The sequence below is a fragment of the Pseudoliparis swirei genome, chromosome 15 (assembly GCF_029220125.1).
Source record: "Pseudoliparis swirei isolate HS2019 ecotype Mariana Trench chromosome 15, NWPU_hadal_v1, whole genome shotgun sequence".
In the NCBI taxonomy this organism is placed as follows: Eukaryota; Metazoa; Chordata; class Actinopteri; order Perciformes; family Liparidae; genus Pseudoliparis; species Pseudoliparis swirei.
Window position 1 is genome coordinate 16,366,033 of NC_079402.1, and position 25,279 is coordinate 16,391,311.

General features: G+C 45.0%; 1 protein-coding gene across 1 annotated transcript in view; it reads right to left on the reverse strand.

Moving 5' to 3' along the window:
- Window positions 1–24,799, reverse strand: part of dab2ipb (DAB2 interacting protein b) — a 66,293-nt gene extending 41,494 nt beyond the window's left edge. The window contains 3 exon segments of the mRNA XM_056432602.1: window positions 6,160–6,278; window positions 13,025–13,140; window positions 24,546–24,799. Coding sequence (XP_056288577.1) covers window positions 6,160–6,278; window positions 13,025–13,140; window positions 24,546–24,669 — 359 coding nt within the window. The 5' untranslated portion in view covers window positions 24,670–24,799.
- Between the last annotated feature and the right edge of the window lie 480 nt (window positions 24,800–25,279).

Consider the following 25,279-nt stretch of genomic DNA (forward strand, 5'->3'; position numbering starts at 1 on the left):
TTTAAACTGATTTCTGCTCCTTATTTTCGCGGAGAAATAATTGTTTTAAAAACGGAAACAGTGTTAAACCGCACTGCCGCGGTTTGACACTCAGGGGAGTGTAAAAACTTCAACGCACACCGGAAGTAAACAAAGTTGCGTTAATTGCGTTATTTTTTTAATAAAAAAATAAAAAATGGTTTATTTAATAAGGGACAGTGCACATTGATAAAAAGATTGCAGTAAATGTGCCAGAGTTAGCCAAGAGGCTATTTTTCATCTGTAGTCCCAATGTTGCTGATGTTAAGAACAAACCTAAAAACTAGGGCTGTGAAACGATTACAATTTTTAATCAGGTTAATCACAGATTTCTGTGGATTAATCATGATTAATCCCATATATACATTCAGGGTTTTTCCTGGGTCAAAATGGGTCTTCGGTGCTCCCAACGTCTGTTCGTTGAGTGAGTGATCAGCAGCTGGCCGCTCTGTCCATTCGCGCACCTCACAGTTGCGTATTGATCAGACAAGAAGACACGCTTATCAACTCCAGTGTTTCCCCTCCTATTATAACAGGGGGAAATCTCCACCCGTCACCCTGTAATTTTCGTCAGACAGAGCGATGCGCGCGCCGGCATCGAAGGCATTGAAGCTCTGCGGCGACCACGATCGACATATTGAGCACCCCTGCATTAAAACATTAAAGAGCCCGAGAGTTTTTTTCAGTGTGAGAAATACGATGTGTGGCGGGAGTGCGTGAGTTAAGACCGAAATGCGTGAGTCTCACGCTCAATGCGTGACACTTGAGAGCCTTGCATTGCCCACCAGTGCGCGCGCCAGCATCGGAGCTCTGCTGCGCGAGCTAAGAGAAGAGTTGTTGATGGGGGGGGATGCAAGTGACTTTTTTTCGTCCCAATGTGCGCGCACACGCCGGCATCTGAGCTCTGCGGCGCGCGAGACGGAGATCGGAGTCGTGTTAACGCGACACTAGAGACAGAATGACACGCTGCTGGAGAGACGACCAACAACAGACGGATTGGAAGCTCATTCTGCGCATGCGTTAAATGCGTTAAAAATAAATAACTAGTTAAACCTGTAATTTAATTAACTGAGTTAACGCGTTATTTTTCACAGCACTACTAAAAACATAAGATTGCAAATACAATCTACAGATAAAGCAAATAAAATAGGGGAGAACAATGTTAAAATGGACAGAATAAAAACATAATGTCAGAGATACAACGTAAAAGCATAAAGACTAAATGTGATATATAACTGCAAACAGGTGAACGACAAGAGAAGACACGCAGGTGGAGTAAACGGCCGACCAGCAAGTCAAGACATACAGAGACCGGACAACAGACCGATAGACAACAACTGACAGACGGACAAAGTGAAAGTCCAACCTGGACAGATGGAGGAGGGAGGAGCCGTTACAGTCTAGTGCTGACAGAGCTGGGTAGTAATGAACCATTTCTTTGTTTCTGCTTTAAAAGAGTTGAATGATTGTAGATCTCTGATATATACTGGAATGTAGTTCCAGTCAACTGCTGCTTGTACTGAGAATGCAGCATGACTGAAAGCACTTTTCCTGAGAGGGATGATACAATCCCCTCTCGCTGCTCCTCTTGTGAGCCGATATCCAGTTCGTGTGGTGACAAATTGTTTGAGAGGAGAGGTCAATCCATGTATGATTTTGTACATCAGACAGACGTGCACATATTTAATCAAGTTATCCCAACTAAGCAAGTTGTATTTTGTTAGCATACCTGCAAACTCATGAGGGGTGAAAAAAGTGACAACGGGGGGGGGGGGTGCAGGTGATTTTTTTTTTGTCACCACACCACATCCACGTTGTTTGAAGCCTCAAAGCTTTTAGAACCACAACTACAGTCATTTTATTGTTCTGACCACAAATCTAAATAATGATAATAAACAGTTTAAGAACAAAAGGTCCTCCGCTCTGACTCAGCCCTATAATGATAGTAATAACAAATATACATTGTCATTATATATAATATGGTTAAAGTCATTCATGAACCAACTTCCTTTTTTTTCCTGAACAGTCCTCGTGGACTTTTCCCTGAATCTGTTCTGTCTCTACCTGTTTGTCACGATACTCGTATTATAACTTCTATACATATTACATACCTGCCATAAATATCATGATACCCGATACCAGAATTCAATACACCATACAAACAATATGGTACCATAATTACTAGACTGGTATATTTATCTATAATAGTAATAAATAAAACATCTGTATGGTTCACTTGTTACCAACTTTTTCAACACTTAACAAATGACAGTAATATTAGTATTAATACAGCCAGATATGAATGAAACTACATGGTTCCATCATAGCATTGATGATACACTATGAGGCCGTTAGTCTCTGACCAGATGATACACAGTTCATCAGGATGAGCAGCTGGAGAGTTACACAACTTTACAGACTGAAACATTTCACTTCTGGCATCTTTTTATTCTTTAAGCCGAAGTCTCTAAAGCTGCGCCACTTCTCTCGCTGTGAGCTGCGCAGCGCAGTGTGCGCAGACAGCTCGACACGGAGCAGCGCGTGCGCTCTGATCGCTCTCTTAATGAAGTATCGATACTAAAGATATGCTAAATCACATCGTGTTTAACGTACGGGTACTTTGTTAGCATCGCTACACCGTGCAGCGTGACAGGAGTAGATGTAGCGGGCTAACATTCAAGCTAACCTGAACCCCCAAACGCTGTGGACATCTGAACGCTGATTGGCCGAGACGCGACACGTCCCATCAAAGATGTTTTATTGCGAAGAGCACCACTTCACACTTTTCTCCGCGTCTCACTGCAATCTCAACGGCAGCGGCCCAAAAACAAAAACTCTTCGGATCGCCACGATTCACGTGGATGACCTATTTTGAGTTCAAAACGGTGAATTTCACCGAAAGGTGACAAGTTTGCAGGTATGTGTTAGTATAGGACAGTGATGTGACAGAACTTTTTTTTTTATCAAGGGTGTTGAGCGTACGCTTGTATAATGACTGTAATGGTTTGAGCGTAGTGGCACTAGCATGTGACCAGGTTGTTAAACAGTAGGTGATATGGGAAATAACCATTGAATGCATGAATGTTTTAGCTGCCTCTGTTCACATGTAGTTGCGCGAGAATCGGAAATTGGATAGATTGAATTTTACCCGATTACAAACTTTTTTCACCTGTGATTTGAAAGACAAATTAGAATCAAAAAGTACTCCCAGGTACTTGTATTCAGATACAACCTTTAGCCTCTCCCCAGATACAAAAACATCCGGTTCTACACTATCAGAGTTTCTTTTGGTAAAAAACATACACACAGTTTTGGATATATTGAGTTGTAAACAACATTGCGTTAACCAAGTAGTCACATTAGCCATGGATGTAGTGAGTTCTTTTGCTACATCTCCCAAATTGCTGCCATGCAGATAAATGACGATGTCATCGGCATACATTTGAATATTGGAATGAGGACAAACTGATGGCAGATCATTAATATATAAGGAAAATAATAATGGGCCCAGGACAGATCCTTGTGGGACACCTGTGGACAAGCGGAGGGCAGCGGATTGATGTTTTTGAATTTGGACAGACTGTGACCTATTTAGCAAATATGATTCCATCCATTTAAGTGTACCTGAGGAGAAGTTGTAACTGTGCAATTTGGACAAAAGAATACTATGATTTACAGTGTAATTAGAGGGAGAAAGGCGATCTCCTTCTTTGAATACTGGAATAACAGCAGCCGACTTCCAAACACTGGGAAACATGTTCTGAGAGATTGAGAGGTTGATGATATTGCTGATGGGATTTATTAGTGTTTTGGTAAGAGTTTTGAGCATTACGGCATCCATACCAAATGTATCTTTAGTTTTGGATGGTTTAAGAGAACTGATTATTCTTGTGACGTCTGAATGAGTGACATTTCTTATGATGAAAGTTGGCTCCAATGTATTTACTGTCCAGACAGGTCTAATCTCAGGGGAGAAACATTTAGCAATGGTAGCAACAGAATCAATGAAATAGTGATTGAAAGCTTTTGCTATTTCAACTGGATTATTTGACAGTTTACCATTAATGTTAAGTTCTTGCAGCTTCCTTACTTTGTTGGGATGTCCCATTAGCTTGTGTAACTGATCCCAGACCATTTTAGTTTTACCTCTCGCTTTTTCTATTACAGTCAGGAAGAAATCTGCCTTAGCCTTTCTTAATTTCATTACCACTCTGTTCCTTAGCATAGCAAAATGTTAAAATGTTAAAATATTTTAGTGCGTTAACGCGGCCAAATTAATCGCATAGATTAACGCGTTAACGCTGACAGCCCTAATAAATATATATATATATTTATGCTCAGTCTGAAAAAAAAAAAAAAAAAATTTTTTTTTATTTCCTGCCAAGTTACAGAAGCAACCTTTCCACAAAGAACATATGAGTCACCGCGGTGTCCACAGCTCCACAAACACTCAAATTACACAGAGGTCTAAACCATTGGAGGGCTTCGCTGTGAAGCATTTGAATTACCACGAGCCGGTCGTGATGTCTGGAGAGAGACGTCGCTGTCGAGGTTTTAAAATGTGTTTTTAGTGCTCCGAGAGAGACGGTAATAAACACCTCCAAAAGAAAGCTCGGCAACACACAACAATGTAGCTTGACAAGACCGCACTACACTTGGAAGCGTTACGTATTTAGGGTGAACTGTCCCTTTAAATATAAACAATGCCTTTGACTAAAACAATGTCCTCCACATGAATTGGAATATACGTGGATACGACTACCTTCCTGCACTGATGAATATATATTATGTTCTTAGCTGCCCAGTGTTTATTGAAAAGGTGTGTGTGTGTGTGTGTGTGTGCCTCCGATTAACACATATCAAAATTTCATTTTTAGAAGTCCAGCTGCTCCTCGGATGCAGGTCGCTCCCCCGAGACCGACTCGGGCCACATGGCCTAACGATGTCATCACAGCTGACACACACACTCTGCAGGTGTGTGTGTGTGTGAGGCCCCGTCTGCTCTCACAACACAATCTTAACAAAGTAACATGCATTATGTGAGACGTACAGCGAATTCTAAATCTTCCCCTCGCATCAGAGGCTGCACATCTGGGAGTTTGTCAGGTTCCTCTCCTCCCCTCCTCCTCCTCCCCTCCTCCTCTCATCCTCCCTCCATCATCTCTCCTCCGTCTCATCATCGCTCTTCTGCCAATTCCCAGGTCTGCCTTCTTGCGCAGTGTTTCCTGCCCCGAGGCGACTCCCGCCCGCCTCCTTCCACGACACGAGGACATGTTCAGGGTAGACCTGTCATTATATATATATATATATATACAGGAGTCAATGTGTGCATTTGCATTAAGAGTGGGGGGGTGGGGGGTGTGCACGCGGGTTTAGGCGAGATAAGACGCCTCCTGAACGTCCAATTTCCTGTCCGATATTTGCTTTCTCCGCCCGTCGCTTTATCAGCGGGGGGGGAAATACTGTCTGAAAAATAGAGAAAAGGGAGGTGTGTGCTTGTGAGTGTGTGTGTGTGTGTGTGTGTGTGTGTGTGGAGGGAGAGGACAGCGAGGATGAAATTGGAGAGTGGTGACTTTGAAATGGATGAACGGGAGCGAGGTTAGAGTATTAGATGACGGCGGGAAGAAAGATGATAAACCCAGGGGGGGGGGGGGGGGCGACGGTACTCCGTGTTCCACGCCGAACAATGGCCGCCAGTGATGTTAACGAGGAGAGGCAGCGGTGGCTCGGCGCCGGCGGGGGGTTTTGAAAAGCGAGAGCGAGTGGAACGTCTCTTCGGAGCGCCTCCCGTTAATTAATCTCAACAGATGGGAACGCCATTGGGCCGCCTTCCCGTCGGGCGCGGGTGCGGCAAAGAGGCCATCGCGGTGATCCGGAGCCCGCTAAGCTAGCGTTGCCGACGCCGTCGTCCGGGGGGATTTGGGCAAATGTTTGAACTGGAGGAAAACAGGAAGTCGGCAAACCGGCAATTATCACAGCCACCACAAGGGGGCGCTGCTGTGCACAGAGAACTTGACGGGGGCAGTTTGGTTAGTAGGACGGGGGGAGAAACAGTGAGTTAGAGGGTCAGGGTTCAGTCCCGAAACCCACGAGGTCGTATCCACGGCAACGCAACACACACGCCAGATCCTAAACACCCACCGGTCGTTGTCGACGCTCCTGAAGCCGGGGAGGATGTGCCTGAAGCTGGAGTTGCGGTCGAGTTTGGGTTGACTCTTGGTGCGCTTTATCGACCCCTTCAGCCGGCGGCTCAGAAAGCCCTGATGGAGAGAGAGAGAGAGAGAGAGAGAGAGGAGGGAGGGGAGAGAGCGAGAGACTATGAGACCATGTTCTCTGATGCTTACAGGCCGAGCGTCGTGCATCATAACGCGAGTATGGATCTTTATATTGGGGACGAGGTCGTCGACGGAAATGTTCCTTGAATGCAAGGAGACTATGTAATGATGTAATGATGTAATGATGTCATGATGTAATGAGCAGGCCGGCCATGTTTAGGAAGAAATACCACAACAGTAATTACGTCGGCGTGCATCGGCCACGCCCCCTTTATTAGTTCTTCTCCTCGCTCCTCTTTTTGTCTGTGTGTGTGTGTGTGTGTTTACTTCTTCCAACATCTGCACAATCACACTCTCTTCCCCCCCCCCCCCCCTTTCCCACCGACCATCCCCAAGCACCTCGCTGTCTCCATGGCAACTGTTGGCTGGCATTAAAGAGCGAGAGAGGATGTGAACCAATGAGATGCGGTGAAAGAAACGACAGGCTGACTGCAAGTTTTGAGATTTATAAAATATATAAAGAAATACAAAAAAAACAGAAAAATAACACATAATAATATAGTTTTTTAGGCCGGGAAAAAAAAAAAAGATCAGGAGGGGGAAGAAGAGGTCGGGAAAAGAAAAAGCTTTTGAATGAAGAGTACGAATCAGAGGAGGAGAAGAAGACGGGACCGGCGTGCCGAGGTAGCGCTCACGTGTCGTTGTCTAATCCAATCAGAGGCCTGAACAACAGACGGAAGAAAACAGAGAGAGAGAGAGAGAGAGAGAGACAGCCTCCCTCGGTCCCAGTCAGGCCATTAACGCACCTGTATAATTACCACCTGCGGCGTGACTGGGTCGCCCGGGGCAACGATGGAGGGAGAGGATAATTAGAGAGCGACTTCCTGACCACGGAGTCCAGCATCCTGAAGAACAGCCGTCACCGCCGGAGACTCGCTAACGTCGGCGCGTTGCCGGTCGCACCGGATCGTCTCCGCCCCCCGAAATAATATGTCGGACTTCAATGCCGCCGCGTACCTATTTTAGGAAGGTGGTGTTTTTTGTTTTTTTGTGCGTTCACTGAGGGAAAAAAATGATGAAGAAGGCAGTTGGTGTTCACAGAGCGTGCTGTGGATGCTCGGTGCCGGCCCACAATGCAATGCAACACTCAAAAGGGAAACGGGGATGAGCTGCTGGATGTAAAAAAGTACAAATGTAAAAAAAGTATTCAAAGGGCACCATGACAAAAAAATCCTCCACGTGAAGTTCAGGAGTGCCGGGAAAAGCGGGAGAAAATAACTCCGGCGTGAACTCGGAGGATACGCGTTGCTAACGGAGAGCATGGCTAACGGAGAGCCATGCTAACGGATAGCCATGCTAACGGAGAGCATGGCTAAGGGAGAGGCGTTGGGAGAGCGTCTACTCGTTCCCTCTACTCGTTCCCTCCCTTCTAGCCATACATGTGGATAGATTAGCACGAGGCGTCGTGAGCAAAGACAAACATGAGTCAGTCGTACCTTTGTCGTCTTTGAGAGGACTCGAGGAGAGAGGACTCAAGGAGAGAGGACTGGAGAAGAGAGAGAGAGGACTGGAGGAGAGAGAGGACTGGAGGAGAGAGGACGGACTCGAGGACTTGAGGACTCGAGGAAAGAGAGGACTTGAGGAGAGAGGAATGGAGAAGAGAGGACTTGAGGAGAGAGGACTCGAGGAGAAAGGACTCGAGGAGAGAGGATTGGAGAAAAGAGAGAGCGGACTGGAGGAGAGAGAGGACTCAAGGAGAGAGGACTCAAGGACTTGAGGACTCGAGGAGAGAGAGGACTGTAGTAGAGGAATCGAGGAGAGAGGACTCGAGGAGAGAGAGGACTCCAGGAGTTAGGACTCGAGGAAAGAGGACATGAGGAAAAGAAAACGACATCTGCATGCGCTGACAGACACACACACAGGATGTATAGTGACTCCACGCCGCTGCCTCCTCCTCCTCCTCCTCCTCCTCCTCCTCCTCCCCCCCTCTCTCCTCCCCGCGGGAGGCTTTGTGCCGGCGGCATATTCACAGCTGACAGATTAAAAAGCTCCTCTCCTCTTTTCCTTCTTTCCTCTCCTCTCTCCATCCTCGTAAAGTAAATAAGGCGCTGAGGAGGAGCGAGTCCCGTGGGCGAGGCAGATTGATCAGTGGCTGCTTGTTGGGTTTTTCACTTCTCCGCTCGCCCTGATGGATGGAGTCTGGAGAACGGAGAGAGGGAGAGAGGGAACACAGACGGCAGAGAGGAAAAGAGAGAGGGAGGAAGACGCACCGCCCGATGACTGCTCCGGTTCTTTTTTGCATTTCTCTCTCTCTAGTTCAGTCAGCCTGCCAGAGCCTCGCGGAGTTAATGCAAAGGGTCAAAGGTCAGCAGATATTAACGGCCTGTTTCCTGGTTTACAATCAGCCGGGAAGGGGACGGATATGAACGCCAGATTAAACCCCGCGGGAGGAAGAGCCTCAAAAGGGTTAGCATTTAATTAGCCGCGACTGTGGGCTCATAGGAGATGATTGAGAGAGCAGGAGTACATGTGTGTATATTTGTGTGTGTATCTGTATATATATACAGGGGTGCACATAACTGGTACGCAGGTACGCATGCGCGAAGATAATCAACAATGCGTAATGCCACTTGTGTTACTTCGCGCCTTTGCGTACTTGACCGATCTGAAATTGATCGTCTCTACACAGCAGCATGTCATTCTGTCTCTACGTGTCACGTTATCACTTCTCGGCTCTCCGTCTCGCTCGCCGTTGAGCTCCGATGCCGGCATGTGCGCACACATCGCGACAGAGCAAAAAGAAAAAGTCACTTGCACCCCCATATATATATATATATATATTTATATAAATATATATATAGATATATAGCTATATTTATTTTTATATATGTATAGATAAATATAAATATATATATAGATAAATATGTATATAAATAAATATATATAGATACATATATATATTTAGACTAATACAAACAATATCAATGTATATAGATAATTGAGAGAGCAGGAGAATATATATAAATATTTTTACATATAAATGACTATTTATTTATTGATATATATAAATACATATAAATATATATGTATATTTATAAATATATGGTAAAATAAATATAAGGGAATATATGAATATATATATATATTTAAATAAATATAAATACATATAGTTAAATGTGTATATATAATATATATATACATATTCATGATATATATATATTATATATATATCAAATATATATATATATATATGTATATATATAAATAGAAATGCTAAATATATAAGAGAAAAACAAAGATAGAGACATATGGTGAAATAGAGGAGTAGACAGAAATGGAGGCGAGACTAGTCAAAAAATAAATGAATAAAAAATGACAGCGATTGCTAGCCAGAGAGGGGATAAGCTCTCGGAGCGGGACAAATGGAAAAAGTGCAGCACAACGAGTGGGTGGCAGAGCACGAGTTGATAGAAGAAAAGCAATGGCGTGAAACTAAATGGGGAGAGAAGTGCAGCAAATGAGCGCCGAGGCCATCTCACCACCCCGCCTGGAAAAAACACGAAGCCCGTCTTGTGAAACAATATTTGTTGAGGGGCAGAATACAGATACGTTCAGAGAGACAGCGTAAGCAAAGTAACGTATTTGACATCATGAAAGAGTGAAACACCATCATGAAGCCGACCACGATGGAACCGGACCCCCGATGAGACGTCGTGCATGTTCTGTTGTGTTTAAGAGATGGCGAGCAATGATTCACAGCAGCGTCCAGATCTCGCCCTCCATTAGTTCCCGTTGCTGTAAGTCATCGCGCCTGAACCTTTACGTGCTTCCACGCAGAGAAACACGACGCGGCCGTCACAGCCGGTGCAACCTGTTGGGGGTTCAATGAGCTCTTTAATTATTCCGCAGCAATTATTCTGACAGCTAATTAGTGAAAGGAGGGGACGGATTAATCTGATTTAACATGCATCCTCGGAGGAGAGGGGAGGGGAGGGAGGGGGGAGGCCGGGAGCATCGTACCGGCACCAAGGGGACATGTGACGCTTGTAGAAGCAACGCGTTTGTCCGTGTTTACCACGCGTTCGTGTTTACGGTTGTTTAAATGTGCATCAGCTCCGCAACAAGCAGAGAGCGACCGGCCGGCGTACCTCACCTCAGCCTCATTAAACCACCAGCGAGGGGACGGCTGCATTTCATCACGGGGCTTTACTCTCATCCATTCTGTTCCCTCGGCCTCCCCTAATGGGTGGGGGGTTTCGGGGGGGGGCTGATAGAACCAGAGCCTGCACCGTCAGCAGGGCGTCCCCTGCTTCCACATCCACCCATCTTGTCCTCTTCCAAGCCCAACCTGATGGAAACAAGACCTGTGCAACCTACCTGTGCAATTAGACCTCCAGCTATTATCTGAGAGGAGAAAGATGGGGGGTTTGGATAGGGAGTCTAAGTCACAATCCATCCCAGCGGCCGAGTGCAATCAGCGGGACGTGACCGACCCGGAGAAGCTTTGTGCGTCTGCTCCTTAAAAAAGTAGCAAGCCAGAGCAGCTGGAACTCCGAGACGTTGATGTATGCACTCGTCTAGCGCCGCGGCTCTGGGAGATTAGGCTTCGGAGAGAGTTTGAGTTTTTCCTTGCATGCCTGCTGGGTAGAAATGTGTATGTGTTTGTGTGTTTGTGTGTGTGTGTGTGTGTGTGTGTGTGGCATCTATTTGTGTGTGCAGACAGTGAAGTCTGTCTCTGCAGAGAACATGAGAGGAAAACATTTTGACGGATTTAGCTCAAGGCCTAGGAGGGGTACTTTAGATGTCACCTCAACTCTTTTCACTGGGGGGGGGGGTGGAGAGATGGAGAGAAGGTGGAGGAGAGAAGGTGGAGGAGAGAAGTTGGAGAGATGTAGGAGAGAAGGTGGAGAGGAGGTGGAGAGAAGTTGGAGAGGAGGTGGAGAGGAGGTGGAGAGATGCAGGAAAGAAGGTGGAGAGGAGGTGGAGAGAAGGTGGAGAGATGCAGGAGAGAAGTTGGAGAGAAGGTGGAGAGGAGGTGGAGAGAAGGTGGAGAGAAGGTGGAGAGGAGGTGGAGAGAGGTGGAGAGATGTAGGTGAGGAGGTGGAGAGGAGGTGGACCTGTGGACCCGTGCTACCGACGAAGGCCACAAGGGGGCGGTGTGATGGAACAGAAGACGCTTTCTTTGAGCCAGAGCTGCTGCTGATCAATAAGACCCTCAGGAGCCGTGACGTCGTCCTGTGATTGAGTGCCTCCCCCCCACCCCCTCCCCCACTTAATCAATATTTAGCTTCCCTCTCCGACCCGTCCCCTCTGAGCTTTCCTTTCTTCTTTTCTTATTGATTCCTGGTCACGTCAAAAAATAACACGGCTCAATGACTCACTTCACATTCACAAAGACACACATACGCACACACACACACACGCACACACGCACACACACACACACACACGCACACACACACTCAAAAACAAAACTTCATTTCCTGCTTTATATGAGCCGCCTCTGCGGTGATCACCTCCTCCATAGAGTGAGACACGTTGTTCTCACTCTGCAGGCGGTGGTTACATCTTCTTCCTCTTTTTGATTATTTTAGTATTTACTGAGGGCTTTTATTCCTCCTCAGAGGCGTCCCGACGTGTCAGACACAAAGAAACCACGAAATTAAAGTGTTTCAGCCCTGAACTTCCTCCCTTTAAAATCCTGCAGGGCCGAACATCAACGTGCCGACGTCCTACCGGAGGGAGTCTGACCTGACGCCGCTCACGCCTGACCTCCAGGTCGTCATCTCCCCCTCATTACTTATTAAATGCATAAACGCGCCGCAGATTGCTAATCAGCTTGCTAATCAGCTTGAAATTGATGACTCATAGCGGAATGTTTTGCTTCATTAAGCGGCTGTTTATCTACTGAATTAAACATGATTCGTTTTAGAGGAGGATGACAGACAAAGAGCTGCTCTCGTGTGTGTGTGTGTGTGTGTGTGTGTGTGTGTGTGTGTGTGTGTCGGCTCGCATGAGTTTTTCCGGTGCGAGATGTCACATCACACCGGATGTATGAAAACAGACGTGCGGCGCGTAGACCATCGTCACCAACTAGGACAGAGGAAGCAGAAGCATCTAGGACAGAGGGAGCAGAACCATCTAGGACAGAGGAAGCAGAACCATCTAGGACAGAGGGATCAGAACCATCTAGGACAGAGGGATCAGAACTATTTAGGACAGAGGGAGCAGAACCATCTAGGACAGAGGGAGCAGAACCATCTAGGACAAAGGGAGCAGAACCATCTAGGACAGAGGGATCAGAACTATTTAGGACAGAGGGAGCAGAACCATCGAGGACAGAGGGAGCAGAACCAACTAGGACAGAGGGAGCAGAACCATCTAGGACAGAGGAATCCACAGGTCGGATCCACGTTTGAAAAATGATTTCTCAGTTATTGTAACCACGGATGAGCTCCTTTTTAAAACTACATGCAATACCTGCACTGGCCTCCACTCACTTCAGTAATAAAGTGTGTATGTGTGTGTGTGTGCGTGTGTGTATGTGTGTGTGTTTGAGCATGTGTGTGTGTCGGCTCGCATGAGGCGCGTTGACGCCAAAACATCAGAAAGGGGCCGCATCCCAACATGTGTGAAGTGAGAACGTGAGTCTCAGATGGCCGTGGGTCCATCTGGTGGTCGAGGCCGAGAAGAGGAGGAGAAGCGCATGGAGACAAACTCACAGTACTCACGGTGACTCTGAAAGGTGTGGTGGCAGTGGGCGTGGCCTCCATAGTGGGCGTGGTCTTGTCGGAGGAGCCGCCGCCCGGCATGCTGCGTCGGCGTCCCGTCCTCTCCGGAGGAGACTCTGCAAAAACAAACAAAAAAGATGCAGCTTTTCAATATTTTTTCCCGTACTTTTTGAGACATTTTAAGGCGTTTAAAGCATCCCGGTGCACTTTAGATTACAGGTGGGTATATATATATATATATATATATATATATAATATAAATACATAAATATATTTATATATATATATATATAAATACGTATAAAATTATATTTTTTAAAATATAAATACATAAATAAATATATATACACAGATATATATAGAAATATAAATATCTCTCTATATAAATAAATAAATAAAAATATATATTTATATATATATATAGAAATAGATACAAATATATTTATATATATATATAAATATAGGCCGCGTTAGAGGCCCTGTTCCTCCAGAAAGGAAGTTAAAGGCGGTTGCTTTCCATCACCGATGTCCTCACCTCGTCCCCGTCTGACAGACAACTCCTCTGTTATCTTTGCTTTTGAACCCAGTAAATGTAAACGCCGTCTCTTATTAAGTCGAATGAGCCAGAGGAGTTCTGCAGCCACAGGCTGAGCATCGCATGCAAATCCGGACACGTCCTGCAGGAATGTGGAGCGTGCATGTCTCCACAGACTCGCCTGCTCGCCAAACATCACCACGTTACTCAGGTTGGTGACCCTGTGTGACCCCGTATGGGGGAAGGGGGAGTTGCATGAACTCTGAAGAGGATGTCGTCATTGGGACGCCGTGTTGTGATCTGTTGAACACACACCGGGGCCGCCGCGTCACCGAGTCCTCGTTACATTATTTAAATGAGATCTTTGACCGGCTGCAACATCGCATCTAATTTAATTAGTGCAAGCGTCACTTTAATAAGGAAATTATTAGTGAAATTATTATCTCTCTCTTGACCGTCTCTAATAAGCCACACACACACACACTCACAGACAAACACACACACAGCTACATTAGCTGTCTGCTGTTCAACAGGCTGGTTGTCAGAATGAGCTCTAACATGCAGGACCCCCCGCGGTGCTCAGCCATACGTAAACACGAGCGCAGTGCGTGACCACAGACGGAACGCAGTACGCTCCCGACACGGAGCACACGCGTGTCCTCAGTCGCAAAAATCTAAATCGCTGTAATAAAAGAAAAGGCAAACACCTGCCCCCCTGTGCTGTGAGGAGGTATAAATATAAATATAATATAAATAAATATATCTGTATACGTATATATATATATATATTAGGGCTGTCAATCGGTAATTTTTTTTTTACTAATTAATCGCACATTTTGAAATTCATTAATCGCGATTAAAAGTTTGTTTTCTTCTTTTTAAAGACAAAACTTCACACAGAGCTGTGTTTCAAAGAGGCTCCTACCTATAAAGTGCCAGCGAGGTATTTAATATTGTGGATGATAAATTGTTTCTTCAGTGAAACATCCAGATTAGTACAAAAAAAGAAGTATATTGAGACCCCATTGGTCCTGTTATCTTTAACATTGAACAACAGCAGAACCAGTGGCCTTGGTAAACTGACTGACATTCAAATATGTCCTGTTCACCCTCTGGAGGCTGGGGGCATGTCTCCATTTTACAAAAAAATGTAAATTCACCTTTTAAAGGCGTTTGCATATGACACATACCCAGGTGTTATACATCAAACATTCCAGAACAATCTCATCTCTATACAATGAGGCACATTGTTCTCGCGCCGTGTTCTCTGTCCTCTGACTGACAGGTTGCTAATGAGCCTCACCTGTGAGGTGGGAGGTCCTTTGTGATTTACTGAGTGTTCATTGGTTGTTTTTTTCGCAAAATGTTGACAGACAAACGGATTGACAAATCACGGTGAAGGTTTCGTGTGACGAGTTCTCTCCGCGCCGCTCCGTTCCTCTGTGGATCACCCAGTTGTTGGATTACCTCCCCTCCCCCCTTCCTACTCGTTGCAAGTCATGTCTAAAAAATTTTTCCTGCTCCCACACTTGTTTTTTCCCGTACCCACCACTCTCTCCTCTGGCATAGTCGGGGGTTGGTTCTTCCCTCATTTCTTTGTAATCTTTATGCATCTTTCTTCCACCTTTCTCTTGTTTTTTCATGTATTTTGTACACCTAAATTGGCACAAAAAAAAATCAATCAGAGGGGGAGATGGGGGGAAGGAGCGCAGGAGGAAACCCGACTGATTCATCCACGAGTTTAAACTGATTTCTGCTCCTTATTTTCGCGGAGAAATAATTGTTTTAAAAACGGAAACAGTGTCAAACCGCACTGCCGCGGTTTGAAATTCAGGGGAGTGAAAAAACTTCAACGAACACCGCAAGTAAACAAAGTTGCGTTAATTGCGTTAAAATATTTTAGCGCGTTAACGCGGCCAAATTAATCGCATAGATTAACGCTGACAGCCCTAATATATATATATACATATATATATATACGTATACAAATTGATTTTTTTTTATATAAAAAATTATAAATACATAAATATATATATATACACACACACACACATATATAAATATTTTTATATAAATAAATATGTATATATATATATAAATAGAGAAAAAATTTATATATATATATAAATACACAAATATTTATATTTTTTATATATATAAAAATATATAAATGTATACATACATATGTATATAAATATATATATTACACATACACACATATATAACTATGTATATACATATATAAATATATATATATCAATACACATATATATATAATTATATATATATTTAAAAAGTATATATAAATACATATACATATTAAAATTACATATATACATATATATATTATTATTTTCAGTTCTTTTCAGGTTTTCAGGTCGTCTCAGAAACTATAAATATAATCAAGTCAAGTGTCAAGTCTTAATTTTTCAGACTTAAATCCAAGCCTGCGGTGTAATGGTGTTGTTCTTATCTGAGGAGGTTCCTAAATCATTGAAGTGATCTGGAAGCATCTGAAGTGGCAGCTACGATAAAAGAGCTGAGAGCTAAGGAAAGGAGCCTTGATACATTCCCTTATCTCCTTGAACACATGTTATACTAGAACATCCGTCGTGTAATAGAGAAGCTAATCACACAGCATCTACATTTAGACAAAACAAATGTGGCGGCATCGCAATGTCTGCTGCCATGACAACAAGTGCATATCATCCTTTATAGAATAAAGGTCTGAGAAAAAGGTCTGATGAGGTCATCGTGAACTTTGGAGTCAGACGTGTGAATTGCAGATTTTTTTTCTCTCGTCAAAAAATTATTCCGGCGCTCAACTTGAAGCTGGATTTTCCCTCAAGACGTCTTGATTCCTTAACGGAAAAATCTCCTTGTTTGTACACAGCTGTGTGTGTCTCTCTCAGACACACACACACACACGCGCGCGCGCACACGCACACACACACACACACATTTAGCTGTGAACTAATTGCCGTGTGAAGTTGCGTTCTTCTCGTCCGCATGTTGTCCTCCATCTGTGTGCCATGCATCTTTCCCAGCGCACGGCAAAGCTCCCCGGCGGCGCCGCGCGCTCACGGCGTTCGACTCTGGTAAACGCTGCACGCTGCACTCGCGCCCAATAAAACCTCCGTTAACACGCAACTTCTCCAAGAGGGAAGCAAAATCATCAAAAGAGCCGCGTGGCGCCGCGGCGTCTGCTTTCAGGTTGTTAACGCTTTCTAAATGCTTCTAAACACCGGTGGGAGGGGGGATGGGGGATGGGGGAGAGGGGGGGGGGCTAGCTGCTGTTGATTAGGCCATGTTGGGTTGCCGATGGCCGATGGAAGGGTCTTTGCAGTCACATTCTCATCCGTTGAACCCCTTCTTGTTTCTCCTCGCTGCCCCTTCACATTCCAACCAAAAAGGCAAATGTCTCTCTGTGAACATTCAATAAATGACTAACCAAAATGAACGAGAGAGTGTGAAAGGAATGGTGTTGACTTTTTGTGGAGATATCTCCTGCTACTCGTCATGCCACCCGCAGGTCTATCTCTCCATTCTATCAAAGCTCTTCCTGCCTTCCGTTATCATTCAGATATACTGGGACCTTTTGGGGAAACTTCTGCTATCTTTCCATCTATCCATCCATCCATCCACCCATCTAATCATATATCATCCATCCATCCATGCATCCATCCACCCCTCTATCATCCACCCACCCATCTATCCATCCATCCACCATCCACCCATCGTTCCATCCTATCCGAAGCTCTTCCCTTCCTTCCATTAACATTGAGTCATAGAGGTCATAGTTCATGTTTCCTCAGTCCTTCCCTGGGAGGAAAGCTCCATCCAGGCTAACCTTCCCTTCCTCTCAGGCCTCAGCAGGATCTCACAGCTCGAGCAGACGAGGTTTCAGAAGCTTCTCCTACTTCTGAGAACAGACGTTAATTATTCATAACTAATCAATCAAAAACGTTATCACCTGAGTTATCATCTGGGTTAGCATCTGAGTTATCATCTGGGTTAGCATCTGGGTTATCATCTGAGTTAACATCTGGGTTATCATCTGAGTTAGCATCTGGGTTATCATCTGAGTTAGCATCTGGGTTATCATCTGAGTTAGCATCTGGGTTATCATCTGGGTTATCATCTGAGTTATCATCTGGGTTAGCATCTGGGTTAGCATCTGAGTTATCATCTGAGTTATCATCTGGGTTATCATCTGGGTTAGCATCTGGGTTAGCATCTGAGTTATCATCTGGGTTAGCATCTGGGTTATCATCTGAGTTAGCATCTGGGTTATCACCTGAGTTATCACCTGAGTTATCATCTGGGTTAGCATCTGAGTTATCATCTGGGTTAGCATCTGGGTTATCATCTGAGTTAACATCTGGGTTATCATCTGAGTTAGCATCTGGGTTAGCATCTGGGTTATCATCTGAGTTAGCATCTGGGTTATCATCTGAGTTAGCATCTGGGTTATCATCTGAGTTAGCATCTGGGTTATCATCTGAGTTAGCATCTGGGTTATCATCTGAGGAGGAACAGAATCTAAAAACACAGCGACGACGGGGGAATGAACATTTTGCATAACCTCCTATTTTTGCTGCGGCTGTTCTCTAATAATAATGACGGTTGACTTCCTGAACGCGTGTTCTTTTGCCTGACTGATCTGTTATCGCTCTGTGTGACGGGGTATTTAATCTGCCCACATGACAGCGACTTGAAAAGAACACTTAGCGTCTCCACGCCGAAAAAGACTCAGACTACGACGTCTTTGATTCGCGTCCCAGAAACGTCTCGGCCACAGAGAAGCTGACGTGCGGAGAAGTGCACCGACATGTTCGCCGACGCTTCTATCGGACACGTCGGAGCCAACAGGACATCGACAGAATATGAAGTTTATCAATTCATAATTAAGTGATAAGACGGAGAGATTAAACGGGCGCGATTAATATCGATGTATAATATCTTTTTAAAGTGTGTTTTGAAACGAGGTCGGAGGAGCGATCCGACCGCTGCGTCATGGGGATAATGAGCGTCTGAGTGCAGGTTATCAACGTGTCCACACAACCCCGAGGGCTGAGAGACTGAAGAGAACGCAGAGTTCTTGTTCTGTGAAACACACACACACACACACACACACACACACACACACACACACACACACACACACACACACACACACACACACACACACACACACACACACACACACACACACACACACACACACACACACACACACACACACACACACACACACACACACACAGGTGCTGTCAAGTTGTGCTTACTGTATTCTCTCTACCTGGAGGACTATCTGATGGTGGTACACCACCCCCTGCCCCCTCCTTCCTCTCAAGTACAAGACAAGTAGAACTCGTCTCGTCTCGACTGGCTGATGGTGCAGCATAAAAAAAATTAAATAATAAAAGAAATAAAAAAGAGAGAGAAAAGAAAGCTCCATCTGTCTCTGGAATATAGAAAGTTAGTTTATGTCAATCAACACGCAATCTGCCAGAAAGATGTATTTGCTCCTGTATATTTAGTCAGAAGGCATCGTCTCATGACTCATGACTATATACAGGACTGTCTCAGAAAATTAGAATATTGTGATAAAGTTCTTTATTTTCTGTAATGCAATTAAAAAAACAAAAATGTCATGCATTCTGGATTCATTACAAATCAACTGAAATATTGCAAGCCTTTTATTCTTTTAATATTGCTGATTATGGCTTACAGCTTAAGAAAACTCTAAAATCCTATCTCATAAAATTTTAATATTTCCTCAGACCAAGTAAAAAAAAAGATTTATAACAGCTGAGTGTTTGTCAAGGCTCAGGAAACCCTTGCAGGTGTTTCGAGTTAATTAGACAATTCAAGTGATTTGTTTAATACCCTACTAGTATACTTTTTCATGATATTCTAATATTTAGAGATAGGATATTTGAGTTTTCTTAAGCCGTAAGCCATAATCAGCAATAAATCAGAATAAAAAGCTTGCAATATTGCAGTTGATTTGTAATGAATCCAGAATGCATGACATTTGTTTTTTTAATTGCATTACAGAAAATAAAGAACTTCATCACAATATTCTAATTTTCTGAGACAGTCCTGTATATATTCACAGTATATATATATATATAAACATATAAATAAATGTATGTATATATAAACACATGTATGTATATGCATATATATATAAATACATATATATATATGAATAAATATGTATATATATATAAATATATATATAAAGAAATATATATATATATATATATATATAGGACTCTGCTGGTTATTCCAACGGCCACGAGAACATGAGCGGTCGACCGTCACTTCAAATTTAGGAACCAATCAGAAAGGTTTGTGCATTTAAAACGGTGTAAAAGGTCAAGACATCGAGAGCGCCGAGCAACGCGAGAGAGGAGTCTGTATCCGATCCCCGGTGGAGCGATATCCAGAGAGAGGGGCTCCGCTTCGGTGTTTAGTTTGGCACGAGCAGAGTGTTATGGGGACGGTCGAGGAGGAGGAGGAGGAGGAGGAGGAGCAGGAGGAGGAAGTTTGTGTTTGTGCAGAGGGGCGACACAGCAGCAACATTCCTACAGCGATTCCTCTGCTATCGTACGTCCTTCAATAACACACACAACCACATACACACACACACACACAGTAATCTGTTAATCCGAGTTGATATCAGTGGATTAAGGGGGATTATCCTGCACCTGTCCTCCTGTTATTGGAGTCTTTTGGGTGCTCAGAAGCGCCTCGTCATCCCCCCCCCCCCCCCCAGAGACGAGGAAGCAGATCCTATAACGCAGAACTGACGAAGGACATGGGAGCTACTTTTCCTCTGTTTTATCTCATGTACTTTTTTTTAAACAGATCAAAGGGCTAATCTGCTGAAGAGAAAATAGGAAACAAGATTCTATTGGCCACCAAGTCAAGTTTTTAACTTATTTACTTTTTTGTGTTGGTCTCCAGCATTTCAATATTTAAATGAGATCAACACTTTGAAGAAACACATCGTTACTCCAGCATCCCTGGGCATAAAACGTGACTCAAAGAGTCATTACGATGGTCTGTGTTGTCGCAGGCACACACACACACACACACACACACACACACACACCATAAACAGCCCGACAGACTAATACATGACGCAGCAGCACAGATCAAAAAGTGTTTCTTGATGACGACCCACTGAGAATACGATCACGTGCAATAGCTGCCAGTGGATTATTGCATTATTGAGTTGTTGTTGTTGAGTTCAAACACTTTCTGGCTGTAACTCTCTCTCTCTGTCTCGCTCTACTGTTGTGATATTTGTTACTTCGCCTCCTCGCTCCCCGTCACTGTCGGAAATGGTGTAAACAATGTCTAACGCCTCTGTGGACGTATCGCTAGAATAATTTTTGCATTGTTGTTCTTTGATCGTCGCTGCGCTGCCTCTGCTAACGTCTCTCCAGTGTTTCATCCCTTTCCCGTCAGATATCGAGCTGCTCTCAACTCGGACGTGTCTTCCTCCTCCTCTCACGCTTCATGAACGGAAGACAAACAAAAACTAATTTCTAATTTTTTTTAAACTACTTATATATAAATCTAAATACGCTTTGGCGCTTTTCTCGCGCCGGGAGGCCGTTAGCTTAGCATAGCTTAGCATAAAGACTGGAGAAAACGGATAGCTCTGGTTTGTTGTTGTCATCGAACGGTTGCCAGGAAACGAGCGATGACCAACCAACTCTCTGAACTTTTTATTTTTTTGCCGGTTCCTATTCACACACACACACACAGACACAGACAAACACACTCTTTGAATTGTGCCTCGTAGAGTTAATTATTCACCAAGCTGAATTCTCACAGTGATCATAAGCTTAATTAAATTCACACGGATAAACACACATAAATGTGGTGTGTAGGGAGGTCTTGCGCTGTGTGTGTGTGTATGCGTCTGTCACACAACTGCTGCGGTGTCGTCAGCTGCTCAAATACGGGTCAGAAAAGATCAAAGTAAAGGAAACTAGACGGGCGAGTTCTGTCTGCCAGGTGGGTGATGACAGCAGAACCAATGATGGCCGTCTGACACCCACAACAGACCACGAAGAAGAGGCCAGACACCTCACTTTGATCCCCCCCCCACCCCCACCCCCCTCTCTCTGAGGAGTTCGCACAAGTCCAGGAGTTGTATGCGTTTCATACAAAGAATGAAGATAAAAAGAGATAGAGACGGATTATGAAATCTGTATTGAAAAAACGTCGGTATTCCACTTTTCAAAGGACAATTCAGAACAAAGAGTTTGATTGGATCAAGAGCCGTCAGAACACGACGGCATAACAAGTCAGAACAGACAATGTTCTCTCTCTCTCTCTGAGATAAGCAGTCTTTTTGCATGTAAAAGTAACTGACCTCTGCGAAAGAAGGGGAAACAGATCTGTGTGTGTGTGTGTGTGTGAGAAGCGCACCGATACGAGTTCTTTCCACTCACAGATAATGGCGCGCTGACGTGCACACACACGCTGAGAAAACAATAAAACACATGAGCTCACGCTCCGTCCCGGTGACACTGAGCATGCAACGCCGAGAGGGAGGCGGCTACTTCCTCACGAGAAGTGAAGTAGAAGAAGAAGAAGAAGAAGAAGAAAGTTTTTACAGTTTACAGCGGTTTTAAAGTGTTTACTTGAGAGAAAAAGTCTTACTGTGAGGATTTAGAGGAAAAACACACGCGTGTTAAGAGTGTTGCAATAGTGGGAGAGTAACCTGGATAAAAGGACATTAATTACATTGTTATAGCTCATGTGCATTACCACAACCTGCCACCGGGAGCAAAAACAACGTGGAAACACGACACTGACGTCATGGGGGGAGGTACTTTTAGCCCGGTTTTGTTATCGGCACGGATTCCGATATTGATTTTGGATATTTGGTCCCATTCGGACTCAAATAGCTTGATTAGTATCCGTGACAACAGTTATGCTACTGGAAGAGGCGGGTTGTGCATCCCTTGTTTTGGTCTCCATGAACTCTAGCTAGCTGGTGTCTCACTCGCGGAGTTGGTGAAAATAAGATGCTGGGAAAGGGCCCGATGAGAGCCGTGAGACTGAAGCATAACAGATGAGTTCGTAAAGCCCAAAACACGTAAAAGATTGTATTCAAGACCACAAGCGACGACACCTTCAACGTACACGCAGTCGTTAGCTAAACCGTGATATCAAAATAGGTATTACAGCGACGTGTGTAGGGGCCTCTAGTGGAGAACCGCAGGACTGCGGCCGACTAAAAACCTGTGCCGTGTGCAAAGCGATAGAAGCGACGGCGTCCGACCAGGAAACACGATCAAAAGGCCCTTCTTAAAGGGCCAGTGTTCGCTTTTGTCCGCTCTGGGCTACCGTAGCAGCGAGGTAGGAGGGAGGATGGAAACGTCTCATTCTGAGGTAATGGGAACGCAACAATTATTATGTTCAGGTGATTATACACGAAAGAAAACAATCTGTTATTTCTACTCCAATAGTTACCTCTGAATACCAAAACCTACATCAGATTAAATTCTAATAGTTATCATGAATCCTGCCAACGGGTCCACATGAAGAGCCTCCAGATGGCTCCGATGCGCGAGCACACACACACACACACACACAGCCAGCCACACACAAGTGCAGCCACAAGTCCGAGGCACGAACAAAGCGCGACCGCGACTTCTTTCAACTTTTCCCCGACCGCGGGAAATCAAAGCGTCGCCCCCGACGACGACCCCGTCGTCCCAGAGCTCCACTCGCCGCCCCAGAGGCGATGCGTTCATGTACGGCGTGTAAAAAGGATTTTTTGTGTGTGAGAGCGAGCTTGCACTTAAAGCCACGGAGATCAAGGCGGAGTGTGTGTGTGTGTGTGTGTGTGTCACAGAGGAGAGACACTTCAAAGCAACTCTTTCATCAGATGGAGAAGCAAACAAATCAGACACCTGCGAACTCTGTCGTCCCCCCCCGAGTTTCATCGAAAGTTGGGTTTTCTTTGCCCTGAGTTTAGGTTGCAGGTTGCATCATGACCACAGGAAGCGCTCCGCAGCGCCGTTGTCTCGGCCGGCGGCTCGGAGTAAAAGAATAACGATCGGTGGGAGAGACGTTCAGAGACGTGAGGAGAGGTTTGTGTTTTCTGCCTCGCGGTGCAGACGCATCACTCTGACCTCCAGCAGAGAGAAGAGGGAGAACACGGAGCCGAAAATAAAGGAGGAGAAAAGAAGAAGAAGAAGTCGAAGAAGGATAGGAACAAGAACAAGAAAAAAGAGAAGAAGAGCAAGAACGAGAAGAACAAGAAAAAGGAGAACGAGAAGAACAAGGGGAAGGGGAAGAACAATGAGGAGAAGAACAAGAACGAGAACTTGAAAAAGAACAAGCAGGAGAAGAACAAGAACATGGAGAACAAGAAGGATAAGAACAAGAACAAGGGATAGAACAAGAACAAGGAGAACAAGAAGGAGAAGAACAAGAACAAGGAGGAGAAGAAGGAGAAGAACAAGAACAAGGAGGAGAAGAAGGAGAAGAACAAGAACAAGAAGGAGAAGAACAAGAACAAAGAGAACAAGAAGAACAAGGAGGAGAATAAGAATAAGAAGAACAAGAAGGAGAAGAACAAGAACAAGAGATAGAACAAGAACAAGGAGGAGAAGAAGAAGAACTCTGAGTGTTTCCAGTGATCAGTCGTCACTCGGCTGCGAGTCGGTTTCAGAGAAGCGTCACCTTGTGAATACTGACGCCACACTGTCATCTAACTGCGTTCCCCATGAACACACACACACACACACGCACACACACACTGCCACGGGTTCACAAAGTAAAGTTCCTCTCAGTGTGTGTCCGCAGGTCATCCTGTATGTCCACAAACACAGATATGCAGATATCACTAACAGATGACATCATCCTCTGAAGCTCCTCCAGGGACTCGAGCCACTGCAGCGAGTTCTCGACAACTCTTCTCTTTCCTCTCGGCGTGTTCATTACCCCGGCTGGCAGGCGGCCTGGTGCGGCTGCGGGACCGGCTGCGCTGACGCTGCAGTCGGGACTTGCCCAGGAACCTGTAGTAGTACGAGGGTCTGCCGGAGCCCTTCCTGGTGACCCCGGCCATGGCCACGAAAACAAGATGTCTCTCTCTCTCTCTGCGGAGGACACTCGAGGGAGGAGCAAAACAAGTCCTCAGGAATCGGGTGTCGGATAAGCAGATAAGCTCCAGGCGGCAGGCTTCAACTTGAGAGTCCCCTCCAGGTGAAAGACCCTCGTGGTGATCAGAGCCCCTCCACGGCGGGGAGAGAGAGAGAGAAGACTAAAACATCAAACATGCGCCTCCCCGTCCTGCTCCGGCTTAAAGCTCCACCTTTGAACACTCCCCCCTTTAAAAAAAAAAATTCCCACAGTGAGACCCTGGAGGCGTGATGTCCGGAGCTGTGTGTGTGTGTGTGTGTGTGTGTATCCTGAAGGACAGGAAGGCTGTGGGCCGTTCCCCGAGTGCATTGTGTAGACAGCCTCTCTCAGAGAGAGAGAGAGAGAGAGAGAGAGAGGTTGTGCGCTCTCTAATCTGCTGCAGATGACATCTGTTGCATCTGGTTGCATCTGGTGTGATGTAAAAAACAACAACAACAACAACAACTATGGGTCTCCTCTGGCTCCCGATCCGGTGACGGCATCGTTGCCGCTCCCTGGTTTTGGAAACGTGCCTCGCCGGGCGAGAGAGGGCACGA